The 22,564-nt window shown below is 41.8% G+C and overlaps 1 protein-coding gene across 1 annotated transcript in view; it reads right to left on the bottom strand.

Annotated features, from left to right (window-relative positions):
* Positions 1-22,564, bottom strand: part of LOC115205893 (glutamate receptor ionotropic, kainate 4-like) — a 214,792-nt gene that overhangs the window by 32,151 nt on the left and 160,077 nt on the right. The window contains exon 10 of the mRNA XM_029772314.1: positions 11,341-11,448. Coding sequence (XP_029628174.1) covers positions 11,341-11,448 — 108 coding nt within the window. The remainder of the gene's footprint in view (positions 1-11,340; positions 11,449-22,564) is intronic.

Here is a 22,564-nt window from a genome sequence, read left to right as displayed (position 1 = left end):
TGAGTTTCCTTGGCACAATGGAATCAATGGCATAGTCCCAAAAGTGCAAACACCACCTATCCGGCACTCCAGGCAGGCTCAATCAAACGTACAAAGTACTTGAAGGAAAACAAACACTATTTGAACCTGGGTCTAGTTCAAGGAGCTGTCACAACCCCCTCACAATACCCCCCATCATCCAGCAAATACAATTATGTGGTCCTGAGCCGATAGCGAACTGGCAGCTCAAATATACACTGAGTATACAAAACAGAACACATGCTCTTTCCATGACATAGACTGACCAGATGAATGCAGGTGAAAGCTATGATCCCTTATTGATGTCACTTGCTAAATCCACTTCAATCAGTGTAGATGAAGGGGAGGAGACAGGTTAAAGAAGGATTTTTAAGCCTTGAGACAATTGAGACATGGATTGTGTATGTGTGCCATTCAGAGGGTGAATGCACAAGACACAATATTTAAGAGCCTTTGAATGGGGTATGGTAGTAGGTGCCATGCGCACCGGTTAGTGTGTCAAGAACCGCAACACTCAGTGGCGACCCGTCATTCAGGACAGGTGGGGCAGAGCCTGTTTTGAGCCCTACATTTTTTGCAAAAAAAAATATTATAATAAAAAACATTGTTTTAGGGGGGGGCTTACCTGTTTTGCATGTTATTTTGGCATTAATATGTGTCACATATCAGTTTGCAAACAATGTTAAAAAAAGGCAGCTCCAAAATGCAGGTTGGTAATGTTCTCTAGTTGCGCCATGATTAGCTCAGTGTTCTGTCACTCGTGGGGACAGTACAGTGGTTCTTCCTTCAAAAGTTGCGTCGTACTGAAGCACAGCTTGCAGGCTGCCGCAGAATTCTATGGCACATTATTTAAGTGTCAGCCATTGTTGCCATTAATGCTAGTTAGTGCTAGTTTGACCACCAGAGGGCATCTTTGAGAAGCATTTGACTGTTTTTAATATTGGCTGTACTAGAGAATTTAAAACCTTTTTTTGTAAGAACATAGTATATGGGATTGATTTTAAGAAATGTAGCTTAATTAATATTATGGTGTTTCTATTCCAAGAAAAAGGAAAAATTAAACCCTCAGGGGTTCTGTTAGGAAAATATGGCGCTGTACAACATGACCGGTCGGGAGTAGGCTACTAAGTGACTGCGAGTGAAGAGCAAAATAATCCTAACATTTCCACACCATAATTGTAGGCTAACCAATACCCGAATGTATTCAGTACAATAAAAATCTAATTGATTTATCAAGACCAGTCCCTATGCTTGTCTCAGAGCAGCGTGAAATGGTGTTGAAATAGTTGACCACACGCAGGTAGACTATTGCTCCAAATCCTATTATAACAATTGGATGACTTTGGGTGTTCCAGTAAGCAACTATTTGTTGCCTTCATTAGGCTACTTTATTCCAATATTTCTGTCATTCAGTGATATTTATTCCCATAGTAATTTGTTATGGATCCATCCAGAAAACAATACATTTGGTGGACTCTGTAAGAGTCTATTGTCCTGCTGCTAGCCCATCAAGGGTGGATGGCCTCTTTTGTATTCTTAAAATAACTCCAGCACAGAGAAGAGAAAGGACCCTTGAATAATTAAACATGTCGGTAAAATACTGTTAGACTTGGGGATTATGGTCAAGGACAGTGCTATTCGCCTGTGCTACACCGAACGCGAATGCCCAGGAAAATGAACAGGTACAGTAGGCTACAATACTGTAAAGTAGGCCTAATAATGCTGAAAATAATGCTTAAATAAATCAACTGCTGGTCTTTACTGCTGCACACTTTTACATTGTATTCCATTTCCAGCGAGACTATTCAAGCCATCGACTCACTGACGGCTGAAGACGATGAGCGATTGGCAAAGGCAATCTGGAATCTGCTGGCATCACGGCACAACATCAACATCACTCTCATCACAGTCAGAAGACAATTGAAGAAACTTGAGAGGACTTATGGAAAGGCTCTGTAAGACATTTTGTATTTATATATTACATTTTTTCACAGAACATTAACCATGTGTGCTTTCTTGTTTTGTACTGTTCTGTAGTTTCGACCCAATGATTCGTCTGACAAACAAAGAACTTTGCGTGCTGCAGGCCCAGGCATTGATCAAAGCTAACGAGACATTCAATGACATCATCAAGAGATATGCTGGACCCTATGTCAGAGAGGTGTTTTTGGGACCACATTGTATCTATTGTCCTGCGAATAGCCCTTGTGAAAAACAAGTGTTTGAAAACATGTTTTCAAAATGCCTCCAGTTGTCCATCACTATCCTAAATAAAAACACAGCATATAAGGGGCTTTTATACAAATGTAATGCAGGGTTAATAATAATAATGATAATAATCGTTGGTTCACAGTTCAGAACTCATTAAGAGGCGGCTTCTAGCTTAAAAAAAATCTGCAGAGCTGGGAAGGTTGTATCCCCCATATATATACCATTTTATTGGTTGCAAGAATTTTGTATAATCATTTTTCGGAGTTTTGAACCCGGCATCGTTTTGCGTGTCAATTCATAAACCAAGTGCCATGGAATCGGTACATCAAAAATCTCTTCCCAACTATTTTGCAATCTATATGGAACAGCTGTCAATTTTTTGGTCCTTAAATTAAACTGGTATATATCTCCGTCAATGCCACGTGACTCTCCATCAATGATGAGTGACTCGCCGCCAATACCACCTAGCTCTGGACCAATGCATCAGCTGATTAATTTTACAATCACGGCTAAATCGATTTAATTAAGGGTTTCAGTTAGGAAAATATGGCGCTGTACAATGTGACCGGTCAGGAGTAGGCCTAAGCTACTAAGTAACTGCGAGTGAAAAGCAAAATAATCCTTCGAATTGATTTATAAAGACCAATCCCCATGCTCTGTCATTCAGTGATGTAATAATATTTTAAGATAATACACAACGCAGAAGACTAAAGGTCAAGAAGGAATTAATGATCAATGGAAATAGTGGTTTTTCTGTAATAGGGAATTAATAATCAATGGGTCAGAGACATGGGAGGAATTTGTCTATACATTGAGCCTGAAACAGGATACTTGTAATCTGGCCATTGGCCCAATTTTACTGCAAGGAATTCTAATTTTTCAACTAGAGGCTAGGGATGGGAGTTATAACTTACATCCTGTCCCTTTGTTTTGTGGAGAGAATCACTGAGGACAGGGGAGAATGAACATCTACCTCTCAGCATAACATCTACGATTTGTCCCCTTTGAATAAACCTATTTTTCTCCGCCTGCTTTGCTTTGGGGGTCTGTGTTATTGATGAGTAACATCAACTACTAACAGTGATATTTATTCCCATAGTAATTCGTTATGGATCCATCCAGATGTGGTTAGAAAACATTGCATTTGGTGGGCTATGCAAAAGATATGGGACATGCCTCGCAAACATCTATTAATAATGTACATTTAAAGTCCCTAAACTCAGCAAGAGTTTATTGTCCTGGCTTCCAGCCTATCAAGGACACGTTGTTTGCAGAGTCCACAAACAGGAGGTGGAGTTCCAGAGCTCACAGGTGTGCCTGGCATGGATTGTGACTCCATCTCGTTCCTCACCCTCTTCAACGTGTCATTCTCCGCCTGACTCTCCACCAATGCCGCCTGACTCTTCACCAATGACGAGTGACTCTCCTCCAATACCACCTGGCTCTGGACCAATGCATCAACTGATTAATTTTACAATCAAGGCTAAAGAGATTAAATTAAGGGTTTCAGTTAGGAAAATATGGCGCTGTAGAACAGGACCGGTTGGGAGTAGGCCTAAATTACTAAGTGACTGCAAGTGAAGAGCAAAATAATCCTAACATTTTCAAATAAAAATCTGATTGATTTATCAAGACCAGTCCCCATCCTCTGTCATTCAGTGATATTTATCCCCTACTGTCCTGCTGATAGTTGAAATAAACTTCTGGATTTTGAAAGAGTATTTTTATCATTATTTTATTAACAAAAACATAAATACTGTACAGTATATGCTTTAGGTTGCATGAGGTTTGGAGTTAGAAATGTACAACTTTAGAGTACTTAATACGTTGCAAGTTGAGGGGGATTTTTTCTCTCACACCTACAGTAGCTGAGCTATTAGACTATCCATTTGTAAAGGTTGAAGAGTCTATTGTCCTGCTAATAGCCCATCCTGGAAACGTTGTTTGCAGAATTCACAGCCTGCTATGCTTGTGAAAAACAAAATGCCTCCAGCTGTCCATCACTACTGTAAATAAAAACACAGAATATCTAAGGGACTTTTATATAATTATAATAATAATCGTTGGATAACAGATCGGCTCATAGAACTCATTAAGAGGCGGCTTCGATCTTCAATATAATCCTTGATTCAGACGGTTAAACCCATAGGTTTTAGGGCTGCAGTAGGTTAAAATAAACTGAAAATTGCGTGTCAATTCATAAACCACGTGCCATGGAATCAGTACATCGAAAATCTCTTCCCAACTATTTTGCAATCTATATGTCACAGCTGTAATTTTTTTTGGTCCTTAAATAAAACTGGTGTATATTTTTATTAATCACAATTTTCTTTAACCAATTTTGGTCTTTAACGCAGGGCTGACATACAAGTTCGTTACTTTTTCCCCCTTCCACTTGATAAAGGTTCCAATTGATGAAGTGTTTTTAACCACAATATTTGTTGTATTATTTGTTCTGTCTTTTCTGGTGGATTAAATAAAAAAATAACAATATTTTGGAGATTATTTATTTTTCAAATAACCGAAAGTGAGCGGTTGTAATCTGAATAAAGGGGAAAACGCCATTCTTGAACATGGGGTGAGACATTCTTACTAATTTGTAAATAAAGCCAGTTTGTTATTTAGAATTATTTATTTCTGTTTTTAGAGGGAAAGAAACCTAAAGCACACTGTGCCTATTTTTCGAAAATCGTCAGTCCACATGTCAAGTGTAATTCCCCCATTGTATTTACCCAAGTTTTCTCTTAACTACAGGACCACCGACAGTTTTTTGTTGTTGTTGCCTGATGCAGGACTCTAGTGCCAGAGAAGAGAGACTCAGACTGAAAACGCCTCTATTAATTTACAAAAAGGTTAGTCAATTTGTGCCACAGTTTAGACTACCGATAGTTCCGATTTTTCACTCCTCCTTGTGATAGTGTGGTGCAATGACAGAATGCCATCCTCTACCACTAACGGTCGCGGCATAAATTCGTAACTTTTAAAGGAGGAACCACTGTACGTCACCGCCAAGTCTAAGGGTAGACCTCGAAAATTCAAGCCCCTTTGGGTGCTGCCATAGAGTTACATTAGAAGTGCCCATCCAAGAAGGCTCAAGGTCATTGGCCACAGATAAAATTACGTCAAATCACGTTATATCAACAGTAGCTTTGATTGGACTGATCATGTCAACATCATACCTTCAAAATCTTAGCTAGCAGTCATCATCATGAATCAAGTCGACAATCTACTGGCAAATCCTTTTAATCCTTTCCATATGAAGATAAATAATGAAGAGAAAGTATAGATAAAACGTATCGGTGCTCATCGGCCTTTGGACATAAACATCACACAACAAGTTGGAAATCTCAAATTCAACAATGAGTGGTTTAGAAGGAATCAGTGACAGTGGCTAACTGCAAGCATTGCAAAGCAATCACTAGCCTGCTATTCAGAGGAGTGGCTGTGTGGTCCCAAATCTGGGATTAAGTGTCTCTTTTCCAAGTTTAAACTGATAAACATTCAACATTGGCCATGCTGTCAATGAAGCATGATTTGTGCCGTGATCAAAACAACTGTTAACTCGGAATTGCGAAAACTTGATTTCAGTGAGTTCAAAACAACTGGGAATTCCATAAATCCAGAGAATGCCAGACTTTGATGACAAAATTTCCCACGAATGCCACCAAAATTTGCCCGCTATGCCACCTCCCTGTTCAAGTGAGCACAGCACAACAAGGTGAGTCCAAAAATATCTGCTGCATAAATGATGTAATATGCCAGGGAGATTTGTATACTGTAGTTAAGAAAGTAATACTAAGTGTATGTTGTGTAGTAAGCTGTTAGTAGCCCATGTGCCTCACCCTAATCCTTTGGTCTATTTACCCCTCTTAACTTTGCCTACTGTTCTGACTTGGTGGTGCACATGTAGCCTATAACCTGTTTTAGAGAAAATAAATAATTGAATATTGTAAGAGCTCTCGTTGTCTGCTTCTATGCCCCCTTTATTTATCCTACGGTTCTGACTTGGTGTACAGGGAAAACACTGTAAGAACGGCCCATGTTCTGAATTCTGTCGCTGTACATTTCAAAAGTGCTAAACAAATAGTTATATTGACTACGTCCGTCGAAGCTCGCTCATTAATGTCTAAAACTAAATTATGGATTGCCTCTCATCCGCTTGTCATCCCCTTATGCCATAGTTTGTACTGTACATCTCAATTGTCATTAGAAATCACATTTGTTTAAGCAAGTCAGCCATATCAGCTATGTTTTTTTTAAAGACAGTAAATGAGGCTTGAATGAAATGTTTCGCTGACAGAAAATGCTCCGCTGATAGCCAGGTGTAGCAGTGTTAAGATGTTGGTACTGCTGTTGACAATATTTTTGTTCTATGGAGGGGTGATGCAGAACTGCTCCAGGCGTTTTATGCTTTTCTTAACTCCTGTTCTGAACATTTGAGATTTACTATGCAATCTGATACACGTCAAATCAGTTTTCTTGATCTTCTGATCTTGTGTGATGATAATGTTCTATACACTGATCTTTACAGGAAACCAACTGATCGTAACAGTTTGTTGAGGGCTGATAGTTGTCATCCACTTCCCTTGAAAAATAGTTTGCCCTACAGCCAATTCTGTCGAATCAAAAGAATTTGTATAAAACAATCAGATTTCGACAGAAATATGGCTGAGACGCAGGATAAGTTCAAGGAGAGAGGGTACAACAATGATCAGATTAATATTGCTATTGAGAAAATTCAAAACAAAACGAGACATGACCTTTTTCAAGGTCAGTCTCGCAAAAAGACACATTCTTGCGTTCTCACTACCCGCTATTCAAAGTGCTCTGAACAAATGAAAGGAATCGTTCACAAACATTGGCACATTCTGAAATATGATGATAGTCTCGGTAATGTGTTTTCTGATCTTCCCCTGGTCGTATTCTCGCGGGGCAGAAATCTCAGAGACCAATTGGTACACTCTGATTTACCACCCCAAGATATTCCTGAACAACGTCTATTTGCGCCCATACTGGATGGAAATTACAAGTGTAATGGCTGTGCTCAATGCAATGGCACTTATAAATGTAGATCCTTCAAACACCCCCAAACAGGGAAATCTATCCCAATTAAAGGCGTTATTACGTGTTCCACTAAGGCAGTTATTTATCTTATAACTTGTCCTTGTGGTAAAAATTATGTGGGTAAAACAAAGCGTGAATTAAAAGTACATATCTCAGAGCATCGTAGCACCATTAGGTGCAAAATCTTGACTTACCCAGTTGCGGCCCACTTTTTGGAAGCAAACCATTCGATTTCGTCTCTGCGTTATATTGGCATCGAACATGTCACCCTCCCGAGGAGAGGGGGTGACCTTGATAATTTATTGTTAAAACGAGAGGCTGCCTGGATCTTTAATTTAAAGACCCTTGCTCCCTTCGGTCTCAACATAGACTTTGATCTGAAGCCATTCTTGTGATTATTGTGATTTTGCCATTGTAATTGTTTGTTAGATACATTTTAGTCTACAAATGCTATGATCGTATGCTATCCATTTGTTTGTCTTTTTGTATGTTCTTTGTATGCCATTTTTTTTTATATTTGAGTTAACCAATGATATTAGGCCACACTTGGCCATGATTACAAACACCTGCGTGTCTCTTGACACTATATAAATGACTCATCTCGCAGTGTTTGTGATGATACCCTGATGTGTTTGTGATGATACTCAGCTTCACTGTCGAAACGTTGGTTATTACATTTTTGCATCTGAACTCTTAGAGTGTGCGGCTTTCCCTTATTTTCTAGTTTTCTACTCCGCTAGCCAGCACTTCACCTTTATAGGTGTGCGTTTCTTTTTTCTAGATGGTACTGCTGTTGGGACAGCGTTATGTAGGCCCTAACAGTTTGTGGGCACCGTTTGTCACCGTTACAGTGAAATTAATGTATTGTTTAGTGTTGTGTTGTGTAGTGGCTTTACTGGCATGCATCCCACTTTACAATTTTTTTTTTGTCCCACCAAGATTTACATGCTAAAATCGCCACTGGCAACACTGCTGGGTTTTTCACACTCAACAGTTTCCTGTATATATCAAGAATGGTCCACCACCTAAAAGACATCCAAGCAACTTGACACAACTGGGAGAAGCATTGGAGTCAACATGGGCCAGCATCCCTGTGAAACGCTTTCGACACCTTGTAGAGTCCATGCCCTGACGAATTGAGGCTGTTCTGAGGGAGACTCAATATTAGAAAGGTGTGCCTAATGTTTGGTATAATCAGTGTATAACCTTGTGTATGCGTGGCAGTCTCAATTGGTGAAAGACTATAGAAATTCGGAAAATTGGTTGTGTGTGAAAGAGCGAGAAAGACAAATTTATCATTACCCTTGACCATCTTCTTAAGCTTGAGCAGGAAAATCGCTCTGCTCTCTCACATCTAAATGCCACCGTCTTATAATCCACTCTTAGGTATTGTTGTTTTGTAACAACGACATGTCTTGGCGCTAACGCCCTGTATGCCTGAAATCTTTCAAATACATTAGCTGGGCTTGATTGAGCATGACTGGCACAATGGAACCAATGAAAGAGTCTCAAAAGTGAAAAGCCTGCCCATCTGGCACTCCAAGTAGACTGAAGCAAACATTTAAAGATGGAATTCGCAGTAGGGGGAAACAGCACCACTGTCCGCCCCATGGTCGATGTTATTTTATTTATTTATTGACGAAGCAGAGGTGGGGAGCCTTGCGCATCATGGTCAAAAAATTTGCAGTACATACAGTTAACTGACAAAATAAACCAACATACCGAGTGTCTTTATAGGGTGTTGGGCCACCACGAGCCAGAACAGCTTCAATGCACCTTGGCATAGATTCTACAAGTGTCTGGAACTCTTTTAGAGAGATGCAACAACATTCTTCCACAAGAAATTCCATAATTTTGTGTTTTGTTGATGGTGTTGGAAAATGCTATCTCAGGCGCCGCTCCAAAATATCCCATAAGTGTTCAATAGGGTTGAGATCTGGGGATTGAAAAGGCCATAGCATATGGTTTACTTAGTTTTCATGCTCATTAAACTGTTCAGTGACAGCTCGTGCCTGTGGATGGGGGCATTGTCATCCTATGAGGGCATAGCCATGGTAGCCAAGCATTTTTTACATGACCCTAAGCATGATGGATTGCTAATTGCTTAATTAACTCAGGAACCACACCTGTGTGGAAGCACCGGCTTTCAGTATACTTTGTTTCCATTGCTTTGGCAGTTACCTGAATGCTGTCCGAGGGAATAAAAAACAGTGTTTGTTGTTTGCAGTAACTTCTTTGTTGTTGTAATATCGAAAATGGACGTGGCAGTTTCCCTATTAAAGATTCCAAGGTCTAAGTACTATTTACACTCTCTCTCCTAAAGAGGCCTGAGCCAGCCAATCAAAAATGACTTTAAAACAAATCAACTTAGAGCCGAGTCTCTATTATCTTCCCAGAGCAATCAGGAGTTCAAAAATATCACCTCGCCTAGTGGCACAGCGGAAGAGCTATCACAGGTATTTCTTTTACTAACATTCAAAGGATGGATAAAACAAAAATCGGTAACAAAAAGAGTGATTACAACATAACGTTAGTGGTCTGTGGAGGTGCAAAATCATAAAAAAATTAAAATTCAGATGGGAAGGATGTTTTCTGTATTGCATCAGCTCTCGGAGGCACATAGGTCACAGGGATGGTGATGCGGAACTGTACTGGAATAGTCTGCAGGAGGGGTAGACCCACAGGTGTAGGAGGAATCCTCCTGGTGCAGCTCCGCACTGCAGCTGCCCAAGACTGCAACGTCTAGCCCAACCCCACCGGCAGAGATAAAACGTGACACAGCAATCACGGCTTGATGAATGAGTTGTGATAGCGACGAAATTGCTCTTCGGTGGCTTTTGAAAGTTGCCTGGACGATTCTATATCTAATGAAATTAACACGTAGCACCTCACATGGCCTGCCGTAATATTCTCTCTCTCTCTCCCTCGTCGTAACAACCGCCACACTGGTTACATATTTAATTGCTAAGCGTACAGCCTTATAGATAGTATCTAAACACCTGGGCCTACTAAGCACACCAGCGATACGCTTTTCTGAGTGTATATCGAGGATGAGACTATATTTACATCAAGGAAGCCTTCAGAGTCGGGGCATATCAACATTTACGTTTGAGTCATTTAGCAGATGCTCTTATCCAGAACGACTTACACGGAACCCAAACCGGCTGCGTGCGTGCGCCATCGTGCATACATTTATTTTGTCCCCCTATACCAAATGCGATCACGACACGTAGGTTAAAATATCAAAACAAACTCTGAACCAATTACATTAATTTGGGAACAGGTCGAAAAGCATTAAACATTTATGGCAATTTAGCTAGTTAGCTTGCACTAGCTAGCTAATTTGTCCTATTTAGCTAGCTTGCTGTTGCTAGCTAATTTGTCCTGGGATATAAACATTGAGTTGTTATTTTCCCTGAAATGCACAGGTCCTCTACTCCGACAATTAATCCACACATAACACGGTCAACCAAATTGTTTCTAGTCATCTCTCCTCCTTCCGGGCCTTTTCATCTTTGAACTTATATGGTGATTGGCATCTAAACTTTCATAGTATTACTACACCGACCGGCAACACAGTTTGTCTTTCAATCACCCACGTGGGTATAACCAATGAGGAGATGGCACGTGGGTACCTGCTTCTATAAACCAATGATGAGATGGGAGAGGCAGGACTTGCAGCGCGATCTGCGTCAGAAATAGAAAGGAGTTCTATTTTAGCCCTTGGCAACGCAGACGCTCATTGATGTGCGCGAGCAGTGTGGGTGCCTCAAGACCAAGACGTCAACTCTATGAATGGCAAGCACTATATGGTGAAATACCACCCCACGACACCTTATTGTCAACCACTCTCTATATCTAAACCAAGTGGGTGGTCCAGCACACGTCTGTCATTCGGAGTGTGACGGCGTGACACGGTGACATGATTTATTATGGTGAAATACCACGTCACTATACTTTAACATCTACCACTCTCTCCATTCTAAACCAAGTGGAGTGTCCAGAACGTGTGTCATTGGGAATGTGTTGCTGTGACGGTTCACTCACCAGAATAGTGGTGATAGTGAGGGTGGTGTTGAAGAGAGTGTCGGTCACGTTGATTAATGGAAGCTTCCTCTCCATGGACAGGCCCTGCTCTGAGTGCCACTGGCCAATCTGCAAGGGGGATATGGATACACACAGGGACACGCCAACGCACACGCACAGACACACACAGAGAAAACAACTGTTAGAGAGTTAATCAAAGGGCTAGGAAGCAAGCAGCCTATCAAACTAGGCAAACAGACAATACTCTTTCTTCTGAGCTGAAACCAGTTTGAGAAGACACTCAGTCATTGTGCCCTTCCCAAGGTCACCCTTAAAAGGGGGAGATAGCGAACTAGAGAGGGAGAGAAAAGGGAGAGAGAGATGAAGCACAAAGACACATCCTTGAAGAAATACATTGGGGCATGTGTTCAATCAGGAGACAACAGAATGCTTTCATTAGCTCAATTACACCAAATTCTCTGAAGCGAGCCAATGTCCTCATTACCATTAGAGCTTGGCTGGCGCTCCTCCACCACTTCTCCTTGCACTCCTCCAGCAGGGCCTTGTATGGTCATCCCATCCTGCCTGTCCTCACCTCAACACGCATGTCACTCAGTGGCGGTGCTACATCATGCCTAACTTTTAATTTGCATTGTAATTGCAAAGCAGTATGGTTCATTGGGCTCTCTGATTAATTCCTTTTGTTGAGGTATTGGTTAATTTATCATCCCCTACCAATCAATCCCTGGCCGGTGAGTGGCTGGCTGCATTAGAGTGGCTGCGTGCGTGTGTGTGTGTATCAAGTTGTGCATATGCGTCAGGGCACAACAGCAGTGGGGTCTAAATTGATTCTTTGACTATGTAGTTATTACCTTTCACTGTCACAAGGCAATGAGAGGAATGGAAGAATCTTTTTTTGATTAGTTGAGTATCTGGAGCATCAGCATTTGTGGGTTCGATTACAGGACCAAATGGCCAGAAACAAAGACTTGCTTCTGAAACTTGTTAGTCTATTCTTGTTCTGAGAAATGAAGGCTATTCCATGCGAGAAATTGCCAAGAAACTGAAGATCTAGTACAACGCTATGTACTACTCCCTTCACAGAACAGAGCAAACTGGCTCTAACCAGAATGGAAAGAGGAGTGGGAGGCTCCGGTGCACAACTGAGCAAGAGGACAAGTACATTAGAGTGTCTAGTTTGAGAAACAGACGCCTCACAAGTCCTCAATTGGCAGCATCATTAAATAGTACCCACAAAACACCAGTCTCAACGTCAACAGTGTAGAGGTGACTCCGGGATGCTGGCGTTCTAGGCAGAGTTGTAAAGAAAAAGCCATATCTCAGACTGGCCAATAAAAAGAAAAGATTAAGATGGGCAAAAGAACACAGACACTGGACAGAGGAACTCTTAATTTCTAAGTGACCCCAAACTTTTGAACGGTATTGTATGTACACCATGATCAGATCATTAGGCTTGTGTGTGTTTTGTAAGTGTGTGTTTAAAGTGTGTGTTTATGGTTAGGTGTGCAGTCTCACTTGTGTCTCATCTCTACAGTATTTGTGCAAGCTGCTGTGCACTGCATTCCCTATTGTCAAAGCTAGCTGAGTTGAGCAGAGGGCCACTCTCAGAGCAGTTCCTCCCTTTTGGCGGATGCCTGGGAACTCTTCCTGCTCTGAGCCTCCCACACATCCACGCACTCGCACAAATGAACACACACACACACACACACACACACTCAGCCCCTCTATTTCTGTCCCGACAGCCTGCGGTGCCTCCACGTTACCCGTCCTTACCCGTCTGCCCTTCTTCTCACTCCCCTCTGCAGCCCGCCCGTGCCTGGTGGTGCATTGTTGAGCCGCTGCCTTCCACAGCCTTCCACCACGACTCTCTACAGGGGAGATGCACTTGACAACTGATTGCACAAGCTGATTGCTGAACAACGTTCCGATAGATCCCAGCAATGTGCACACGTTATTCTCCTCCTCTCCCTCCCCCGCCCAAACTCCCGGAAGCCGTCGGCAGCTAGTGCAGCGTTGTTACGCCCCTGTTTGTATTCAATTTGTGCTTGAGAAGAATGGTAAACTTTCAAATGGAATCTCTGATTATGATAAGCGCGTAGAAAGGATTGGTGGCAATTTAGCTTTGAAAGAAACAATATGGAAACATTTCTTAGTCAAGTGACGTTCAAAGACTTGAAATATTGTGAATCTCCAAAAGTGCAACGATGAATCGTTGAATATCTACATGTGTTGTATGAATCACCTTAGATTACAAAGTCGTTCTATGATATGAATCAATGTTTCACAAGTAGATGCCAGTTGATTCCAGATTATTCATAATATGTTACAGTTCATATAAGGAAGTCATTAGGCCCCAATACATGTAGTACAGATATGCATCTGTTGGTCACAGATACCTTAAAAAGAAGATAGGGGCATGGATAAGAAAAACAGTCAGTATCTGGTGCGACCACTATTTGCCTCATGCAGCGCGACACATCTCCTTCACATAGAGTTGATCAGGCTGTTGATTGTGCCTAGAAGAAGGACAGCATCCCGGAGTCGCCTCTTCACTGTTGACGTTGACTGGTGTTTTGCGGGTACTATTTAATGAAGTTGCCAGTTAAGGACTTGTGAGGCGTCTGTTTCTCAAACTAGACACTAATGTACTTGTCCTCTTGCTCAGTTGTGCACCAGGGCCTCCCACTCCCCTTTCTATTCTGGTTAGAGCCAGTTTGCTCTGTTCTGTGAAGGGCGTATTACACAGCGTTGTACGAGATCTTCAGTTTCTTGGCAATTTCTCACATGGAATAGCCTTCATTTCTCAGAACAAGAGTAGACTGATGAGTTGCAGAAGAAAGTCTTTGTTTCTGGCCATTTTGAGCCTGTAATCGAACCCATATATGCTGATGCTCCAGATACTCAACTAATCTAAAGAAGGTCAGTTTTATTGCTTCTTAAATCAGGATAGTCATACAATAGTCATTTAGAACATTAACACGGTCTACACTGTATTTCTGATCAATTTGATGTTATTTTAATGTACAAAAATGGTGCTTTTCTTTCAAAAACAAGGACATTTCTAAGTGACCCCTAACTTTTGAACGGTAGTGTACATATAAAGGCCTAGGCTATAATGTGTCAGTCAGTTAAATATAGGCGGTATAATGGCTAAGATTGTTCCATTCGGGCCTCCCGGGTGGCGCAGTGGTCTAAGGCACTGCATCGCAGTGCTAGCTGTGCCACCAGAGATTCTGGGTTCAAGCCCAGGCTCTGCCGCAGCCGGCCGCGACCGGGAGGCTCATGGGGCGAAGCACAATTGGCCCAGCGTTGTCCGGGTTAGGGAGGGTTTGCCGGCAGGGATATCCTAGCCTCCTCGCGCACTAGCGACTCCTGTGGCAGGCCGGGTGCAGTGCACGCTGACCAGGTCACTAAGTGTATGGTGTTTCCTCCGACACATTGGTGCGGCTGGCTTCCGGGTTGGATGTGCGTTGTGTCAAGAAGCAGTGTGGCTTGGTTGGGTTGTGTTTTGGAGGACGCATGGCTCTCAACCTTCGCCTCTCCCGAGTCCGTACGGGAGTTGCAGCAATGAGACAAGACAGTAACTACTACCAATTGGGGAGAAAAAGGGGTAAAATAATAATTTAAAAAAGAAGGCCAGCTTTATTGCTTCTTTAATCAGAACAACAGTTTTCAGCTGTGCTAACATAATTGCAAAAGGGTTTTCTAATGATCAATTAGCCTTTAAAAATGATAAACTTGGATTAGCTAACACAATGTGCCATTGGAACACAGGAGTGGTGGTTGCTGATAATGGGCCTCTGTATGCCTATGTAGATATTCCATGAAAAATCTGCCATTTCCAGCTACAATAGTCATTTACAACATTAACAATGTCTATTAACCTCTTAACGCACGCCAAGGATAGGGGGCGCTACAGCGAATTTTGAAAAAAATACATGCCCATTTTAAACGGCCTCCTACTCAAACTCAGAAGCTAGGATATGCATATAATTAGTAGATGTGGATAGAAAACACCCTAAAGTTTCTAAAACTGTTTGAATGGTGTCTGTGAGTATAACATAACTCATATGGCAGTCAAAACCCCGAGACAGATCCTAACAGGAAGTGGAAATCTGATTTGTGGACTCACCTTCAGCACTTTGCCTATAAAACACACCGTGAGTTAGGATTCATTGAGCACTTCCTAAGGCTTCCACTAGATGTCAACAGTCTTTACAAAGTGGTTTGAGTCTTCTATGGTACAAACTGACCCAAAGAGAGGCTGTGGAACTTGGTCACAGGGGGAGGGCCATTACCATTATGACACGGGCGCCCCTGGCTACCCTCCCCTTTCGAAACGTTTAGTAAGACAATGCAATCGTCCCCCTTGAATATTATTGAAGCTCTGGTTGAAAAAGGCCCTAAAGATTTATGTTATACAACGTTTGACATGTTTGAACAAACTTAAATATATATTTTTTGCACATTCGTGACGACAAGTCCCGCGCACTACAGTACATTTTGAGTAGCCTTTGGAACGTGCTAACATGAAGGAGCTATTGGGACATAAATTATTAACTTTTTCGAACAAAACTACATTTGTTGTGGACCTGGGATTCCTGGAAGTGCCTTCTGATGAAGATAATCAAAGGTAAGGGAATATTTACAATAGTATACAAGAGTAGATTTGATATTAGATTGTTCCAAGATGACGCTAACCTGTATCGCCTAGCCTATTTTTCTGAGCATAGCATCCCCTTTTATTGCAAAGTGTGATTTCCCAGTAAAGTTATTTTTAAATCTGGCAATGCGGGTGCATTCACGAGATGTTAATCTATAATTCTTTGAATGACAATATTACATTTTAATTTTTTTTTTGAATAGTAATTTAGTAAATTGTAGCGCTGATTCACCGGATGCATTTGAGGGAAAATATTTTCTCAACGTCACGCGCCGATGTAAAATGCTGTTTTTATATATAAATATGAACTTTATCGAACAAAAGAATGCATGTATTGTGTAACATGATGTCCTAGGAGTGTCATCTGATGAAGATTGTCAAAGGTTAGTGCTGCATTTAGCTGTGTTTTGGTTATTTGTGACGCATGTGGTTGGTTGGAAAATGGCAATGTGGCTACTTTGACGATGTACTCCTCTAACATAATCTAATGTTTTGCTTTTGCTGTAAAGCCTTTTTGAAATCGGACAACGTGGTTCGATTCAGGAGAGATGTATCTATAAAACGGTATAAAATGGTCCTATGTTTGAAAAAAATATATATTAAATTTCGTTATGGTTCGGTTATGAATATGTGATATGATTTTTCGCTGGATGTTGATCCCGCATGCGGGACGAGCGCTTTAAAACAATGTCACTGTATTTCTGATCAATTTGATGTTATTTTAATGGATAAAAAAAGTGCTTTTCTTTCAAAAACTGACCCCAAACTTTTGAACGGTCGTGTATATCTAGTGTGCCTATGAGACAGAAGTGGTTTGTTGAACTACCTTATGCTTTAATTAGACACCTTGCCTGATACCTGAAGACTGATGTAAGCTCCCAGAGCTAATGCCAGTGGGTTAACACAACCTTAAGTTATGGTTCTATAGCTATTCGGTCAAACTTTGACAATTTGATACATATCCAAACAATCTGTCATTTGAAACAGTTCAATGTCCTCACTCCTCCATACTCCCTGTCTGACTGTATCAATACCTTTGAGTGGCACTAAAAACAGTCGTTTCAACAATCCAGAGCATGACATGAGGACCGGCCAAGGTAAATGGGAGTAATTGTCTAAGTGGCACCCATATCCTGCTAAATAAAATGAAGTATGATGAATCGGAGGTGTAATCAATGTCTTTCATTCCTCTTCACAGACAGGTACATATAATATCAGCATCAAACGATATGTTATTTTCCTAGTAGCTCCTTTGTCACATGGTGTTACAACTCTTCTGGCCTTGAGTGTGTTGCAAGAACATTTCCCAGAGGTTGAGAGAGAGTGTTGATCATTACGTCGATCGATCTTACCGAAGCACAATATGGTGGTCACTCAATCCCCGTACTGCTTCTATACGCCACCTGAAGATCCAATGATGTGGAATCAGAACCCTTAAAAAAAACTACAATTAAAATACAGTGATTAAGCAAAGCGTTCCAAATTGAGTTCTCGCAACCCTTTTTCCTACGTTCTGATATGTTGCACATGTTGACCGTAGCATAATAGTCCTATTGCACAGCTATACTTCCCTTTCAACTGCTAATCGAGCTAACTGCCTCTCTACACCTGCATGTGTAATTCCGGTTGAGCCGTTCGGGCCTTCTTTTCTCCACTGACTCCTCAGGAGAAGTGTGAACTGAGAGAGCAAGAGAGAGAGAGAGAGAGAGAGAGGGAGAGTGTAATGTTTACTGTTAATTCTTATTGTTTATTTGACTTTTTCTTATTATCTAGTTCACTTTGACAATGTTAACAGACGTTTCCCATGCCAATAAAGCCCTTAAATTGAATTGAATTGAGAGAGAGAGAAAGGAGGAGATTAGTGTCCTAGCCAGGAGTGGCAGTCATTTACTTAGGAACCAGAGCAGAGTGCAGAGAGAAAGGAAGAGAACAAATCAATGGAAAGGTGTGAGGAGAAGAGGAAGAGAGCAGGGAAGCAGAGTGGAGCATGTGAAGGATTACCCCAGGCTCACTCTGGCACCTGAAATTACAGCGTATTGGCCCAAGATAAGGGCCCTCGCTCAAGGGAAAGAAACCGTTCCTAGATTTCACTTTGAAAGACACAGCATATCCATTAGGACATGGCAAGCAGGGCTGTGTTCTGACAAATGCCTACATTATGCTATGGTGCTACTGCTACGCTACCAGTATCTTGTAGGGTAATGTAGACTCCAAGTCTTCGCTCTCTAGCTAAAGGATTTGGGTTATGATGGTGGATAAGGACTGTGTGTGTCTGTGTGTGTGTGTGTTCATTAGGCACGAAACAGAACGAGAGGTACTATGTGAACTTGTCTAGTAAGAAATGTGTGTCCAGTAAGAACAGCGGTGTAAAGTAAGTAAAAATACTATAAAGAACTACTACATTCCTAAAGAAAATAATGTACTTTTTACTCCATACATTTTCCCTGACACCCAAAAGTACTCGTTACATTTTGAATGCTTAGCAGGACAGGAAAATGGTCCAATTCACACACTTATCAAGAGAACATCCCTGGTCATCCCTACTGCCTCTGATCTGGCGGACTAACTTAACACGAATGCTGTGCCCCTGGCTAGCCGTAAATTTAAAAAACAAGATAATTGTGCTGTCTGGTTTGCTTAATATAAGGAATTTGAAATGATTTACTCTTTTACTTTTAATACTTAAGTATATTTAAAACCAAATACTTTTAGACTTTTACTCAAATACTATTTTACTGGGTGACATTCACTTTACTTGAGTCATTTTCTATTAAGGTATCTTTACTTTTACTCAAGTATGAGAATTGGGTACTTTTTCAACCACTGAGTAAGAAATACTTGGTACGGTGTTCCCTATTGAACAGGTCCCAAGTGTGCCTGTAGTACTGCATCTCTCCAGGAGCAAAAGATGGTGGATCACTGCATAAATAAACGCTGCCTCGCTAACACAGAGATGTACACTTTGCTTTGCATAATGAAGATGGCTCCATATGAAAATAGCGCAAGGCACACAAAGACAATGTTATCTCAAAAACCATTAGTGGAAATGTATGCTATAGAGAATAAAGACGTTCTACGTGTGTGTGCGTGCGGCTGACTTGGTTTTGTTATATTTCCGCTCTAGTAATGACCACACCAGTCAAGGAAAGGCCAGCCCAAAAGGTCAGGCTCGTTTATGTGCTTTCACGACGTGACCTTTCAATACAATCAAAATTTCAATTTGCACCGCCTACTAGGCGAACAAAAACATTTCTTGTTAGTTCCATGATGCAAAAGACAGTTTCCCACATTCATTATTTGGCATTATTGGTGTGGTGGCCGCGGCGTCACGTTCTCTGTTGGTATAACGAGCACGAGCACTGGTTTGAGAGAGGGAGCCGAACAGCCGCCTGAGCACTTCAAAGCGCACCTCTGAGCCGCAGGCCATTCCCCTTTTCACACACACACACACACACACACACACACACACACACACACACACACACACACACACACACACACACACACACACACACACACACACACACAATGCCCACACAATGCCCACACAATGCCCCCACACACACACACACACACACACAATGCCCACACACACAAACACACACACACACACACACACACAATGCCCACACACGCACACACACGATGCCCTCCCAAACACTGTCCCTTAAAAACCACAGAACCCAAACAGCTGATTGTTCCGCAAACGTCTCTTTCTCTGGATCCATTCTTGGGCCACACAGCAGCAGGGAATGGATAGGGACCAGGTCTTAGTTGGAGACAGAGGTTAAATAAAGTGCAACAGGATGCAGCAGACTGAGGGGATCAACATTGCTGAGGGTCCCTGCTTCTCATGGGAGCATGTTGTATGATCTTCTAGTGGAGGAAACACTAGTACCGGGCCACACACACACCTGTCTATGTAACGGCTATACTGCTATGCCTCTATTAGTGTGGCTTGCTGCTAAGCCCTGGCTCCTAATAGGACTACACAATATAAGGTCACAGACAGACAGCAACACACACATGCATGCGCAGGGCGCACATACGCATACACACTCACACACCCACCCACACACATACACAAAGTCTCAGTCAGCCTTGAAATCCGCTAAGGCTGGGGGATCTTGCAAAACAGCTCATCCATTCTGCTTTTGATCTATTCCCCATCTCCAATCTGCCTACAAACTGACAAAAACAAAATAGGAACGAACATGATGTCTCAGAGAGACCGAGCCAGAGAGGGAAAGGGGGAGAAACGGGCCAGATAGACACATAGGACACTGTGAGTGTGGTCCAAAACTTGCACTGTAATCTGCATTAAAACCATGTTCACTCAGAGACAGCTAGCAGATAGCTTAATTACAGTTAGCAAAAAACACACAGGAAAATCACAGAGCTATACAGTCAGACTTAATCTTTAATCTCTGAAATCAGAATCAAAGGACGTGAATGAAAGCGTCTGCAGAATCTCTTTTCAGGAAACATATGCTGTTCTCAAAGCCAACACTGACCCCCAGGAAGCACTTTCAGCTCCATCACAATTACTCTGGAAAAGACGAGAGAGGGAGAGAGAGAGACAGAGCAAGTAGGGATAGAGAGAGGGAGAGAGGGATAACTCTGCCCTCACGTCAGAGGGGAAGAAAGAAAGAGGAGCTAGAGGAGCAGGAGCGATCTCATTAGCTGGGCAAAGACCTTGTCAGATGATGGCATTCAGCTGGAGGAAAGTGCCTTCTCTTTCTTTGAGCTGGAAAGTAGTGAATGTGAGTGGATAAAGGATTACTTTGTGTGGTATGTGGTCAAACTGGGTGTGGAGATGGACTCCTCAAGGGCCAATGAGTGGCTGTGCCTGGGTACACATGCTCTCTGTCTCCTGCTAGGACTTAAGTACAGTATATGTTCAGTTTCACTCTGAGGAAAAAGGTCTTTGGCTAATATTGTCTGGAGGCTAGTGCTTTTTGTTCTATTCTCAGAACTGTCCTGCAGACTAGAGGTTGACATGGGAAAAGGACTCCCACGAGTCTTGTGGGTCCCGCGGGATTCTGGCAGGAATGGGAGTCAAGTTCTAGAGTCAAGTTTGGGACAGGACGGTGTCGTGAAGTGACTATCATTAATGTGATGACGGTTATTTTATCAAATCAATTAACTATGTTTAATTATTTACGTGATTAAATTAATCTTGTAACAATTAATTCATTAGCAATCTTGGGGAACCACGGAAAAAGGTTATATAGGTTGAATTGATTACTAACATAATGCAATGAAAAGTCTATAGTGGACTAACCCGATATGACGGCTTGTTACACAATGAAAGGGGTGGGGGGAAAAAGACCCATCTTACATACAGTTGAAAAACTATGCTCATGGGAATGTGAATACTTTGCACATGAACGACCGCTCATTCTAAAATAATTGCAATGTATATATTTACACTTGTATGTCTTTGTCGTCTCTCTCTGTTGAAATCGCCCTGTCCATCTATAAGGAGTCGTTCGACAGAAAGTCCCTGGTTGTGTAAGTCTCTGGTTGTCCACCAGAGGTCACAATGTCCTTTGTAGTTGTAGTAGTAGGCTTTCGTAGTTCGTTAGACTGGATCCTTCAGAAATGTACCAATGGTCGTTTGCTAAGATCTTCTTTGTGTCTTTGGTCAAAGTTCTAGACTACTTTACATTACCCAGCTGCAGACTGAGAATGTTTGGTATAGCCTTCACCTTCTTCGCCTTCTTTTCAGAGGGTCTTACCATTTCGTTAACATTCAGCTCACGCTGTCGGTTACACTGGTCTGTATTTAAATTGCAACAATTTCAATGTGTAGCCACCACTCCACGCTTTCTGGTCTGGTAGAGTCTAACCATTCATGACGGCCGGCTCAACACTGTCCGCCTGCTTGGTCTCAATGGTTGATTATTCAGCACTTTACACACCAGCAGCAACCCGGCATGGTTTGGTCTGTATCTAAATTGCAACCATTTCAATGTGTAGCCTCCGCTCCACATTTTCTGGTCTAATGTAAATTTCAAAAGTCTATATGAAAAACAATTATCTCATTTAGAATGCACATTTCATCTTCTCACAAATAGTTTCATATTTAATCACATAAGTTCCACAACATTTAGATGTAAATCTGATAACTGGGATGTATACATTTGTAGAGTTACAGTTATTTAGTTATACCATCCTTAATGATATCACAAAACAACAACTGATTTGACATGATTATTGTTCGGAGCCCCACCAACCATTTCCCACATTTTTATGTTATAAATATTGTCTCAATGTCCAATCTTTTGATGGTGAAGTACTGCAAAGTCTCTCTCTGTTGTAACACTCAGACATTCCATTCTCCATACTGCCAGGCCAGAGAGAGAAAGTTTACGACCGATCGTTAAAGTCATCAAACCGGCCCACTTCCTCTCTGGTGGGAGAGAAGGGGGGCTCGCTTTGATCCTCACCCAGGAGGGAAAGTCATGACAACAAAGTAAGATTGAACGGGAAGTACAGGACTAGTCGGCTCACTGTCGCTCACTCTCGCGCCTCCCTCCAGTTGTAACCACAAGTCAA

Source organism: Salmo trutta, chromosome 13, assembly GCF_901001165.1.
Source record: "Salmo trutta chromosome 13, fSalTru1.1, whole genome shotgun sequence".
NCBI classification, from domain to species: domain Eukaryota; kingdom Metazoa; phylum Chordata; class Actinopteri; order Salmoniformes; family Salmonidae; genus Salmo; species Salmo trutta.
Note: the sequence above shows the minus strand (reverse complement) of the source record. Positions and strands in the feature narration are given on the sequence as shown.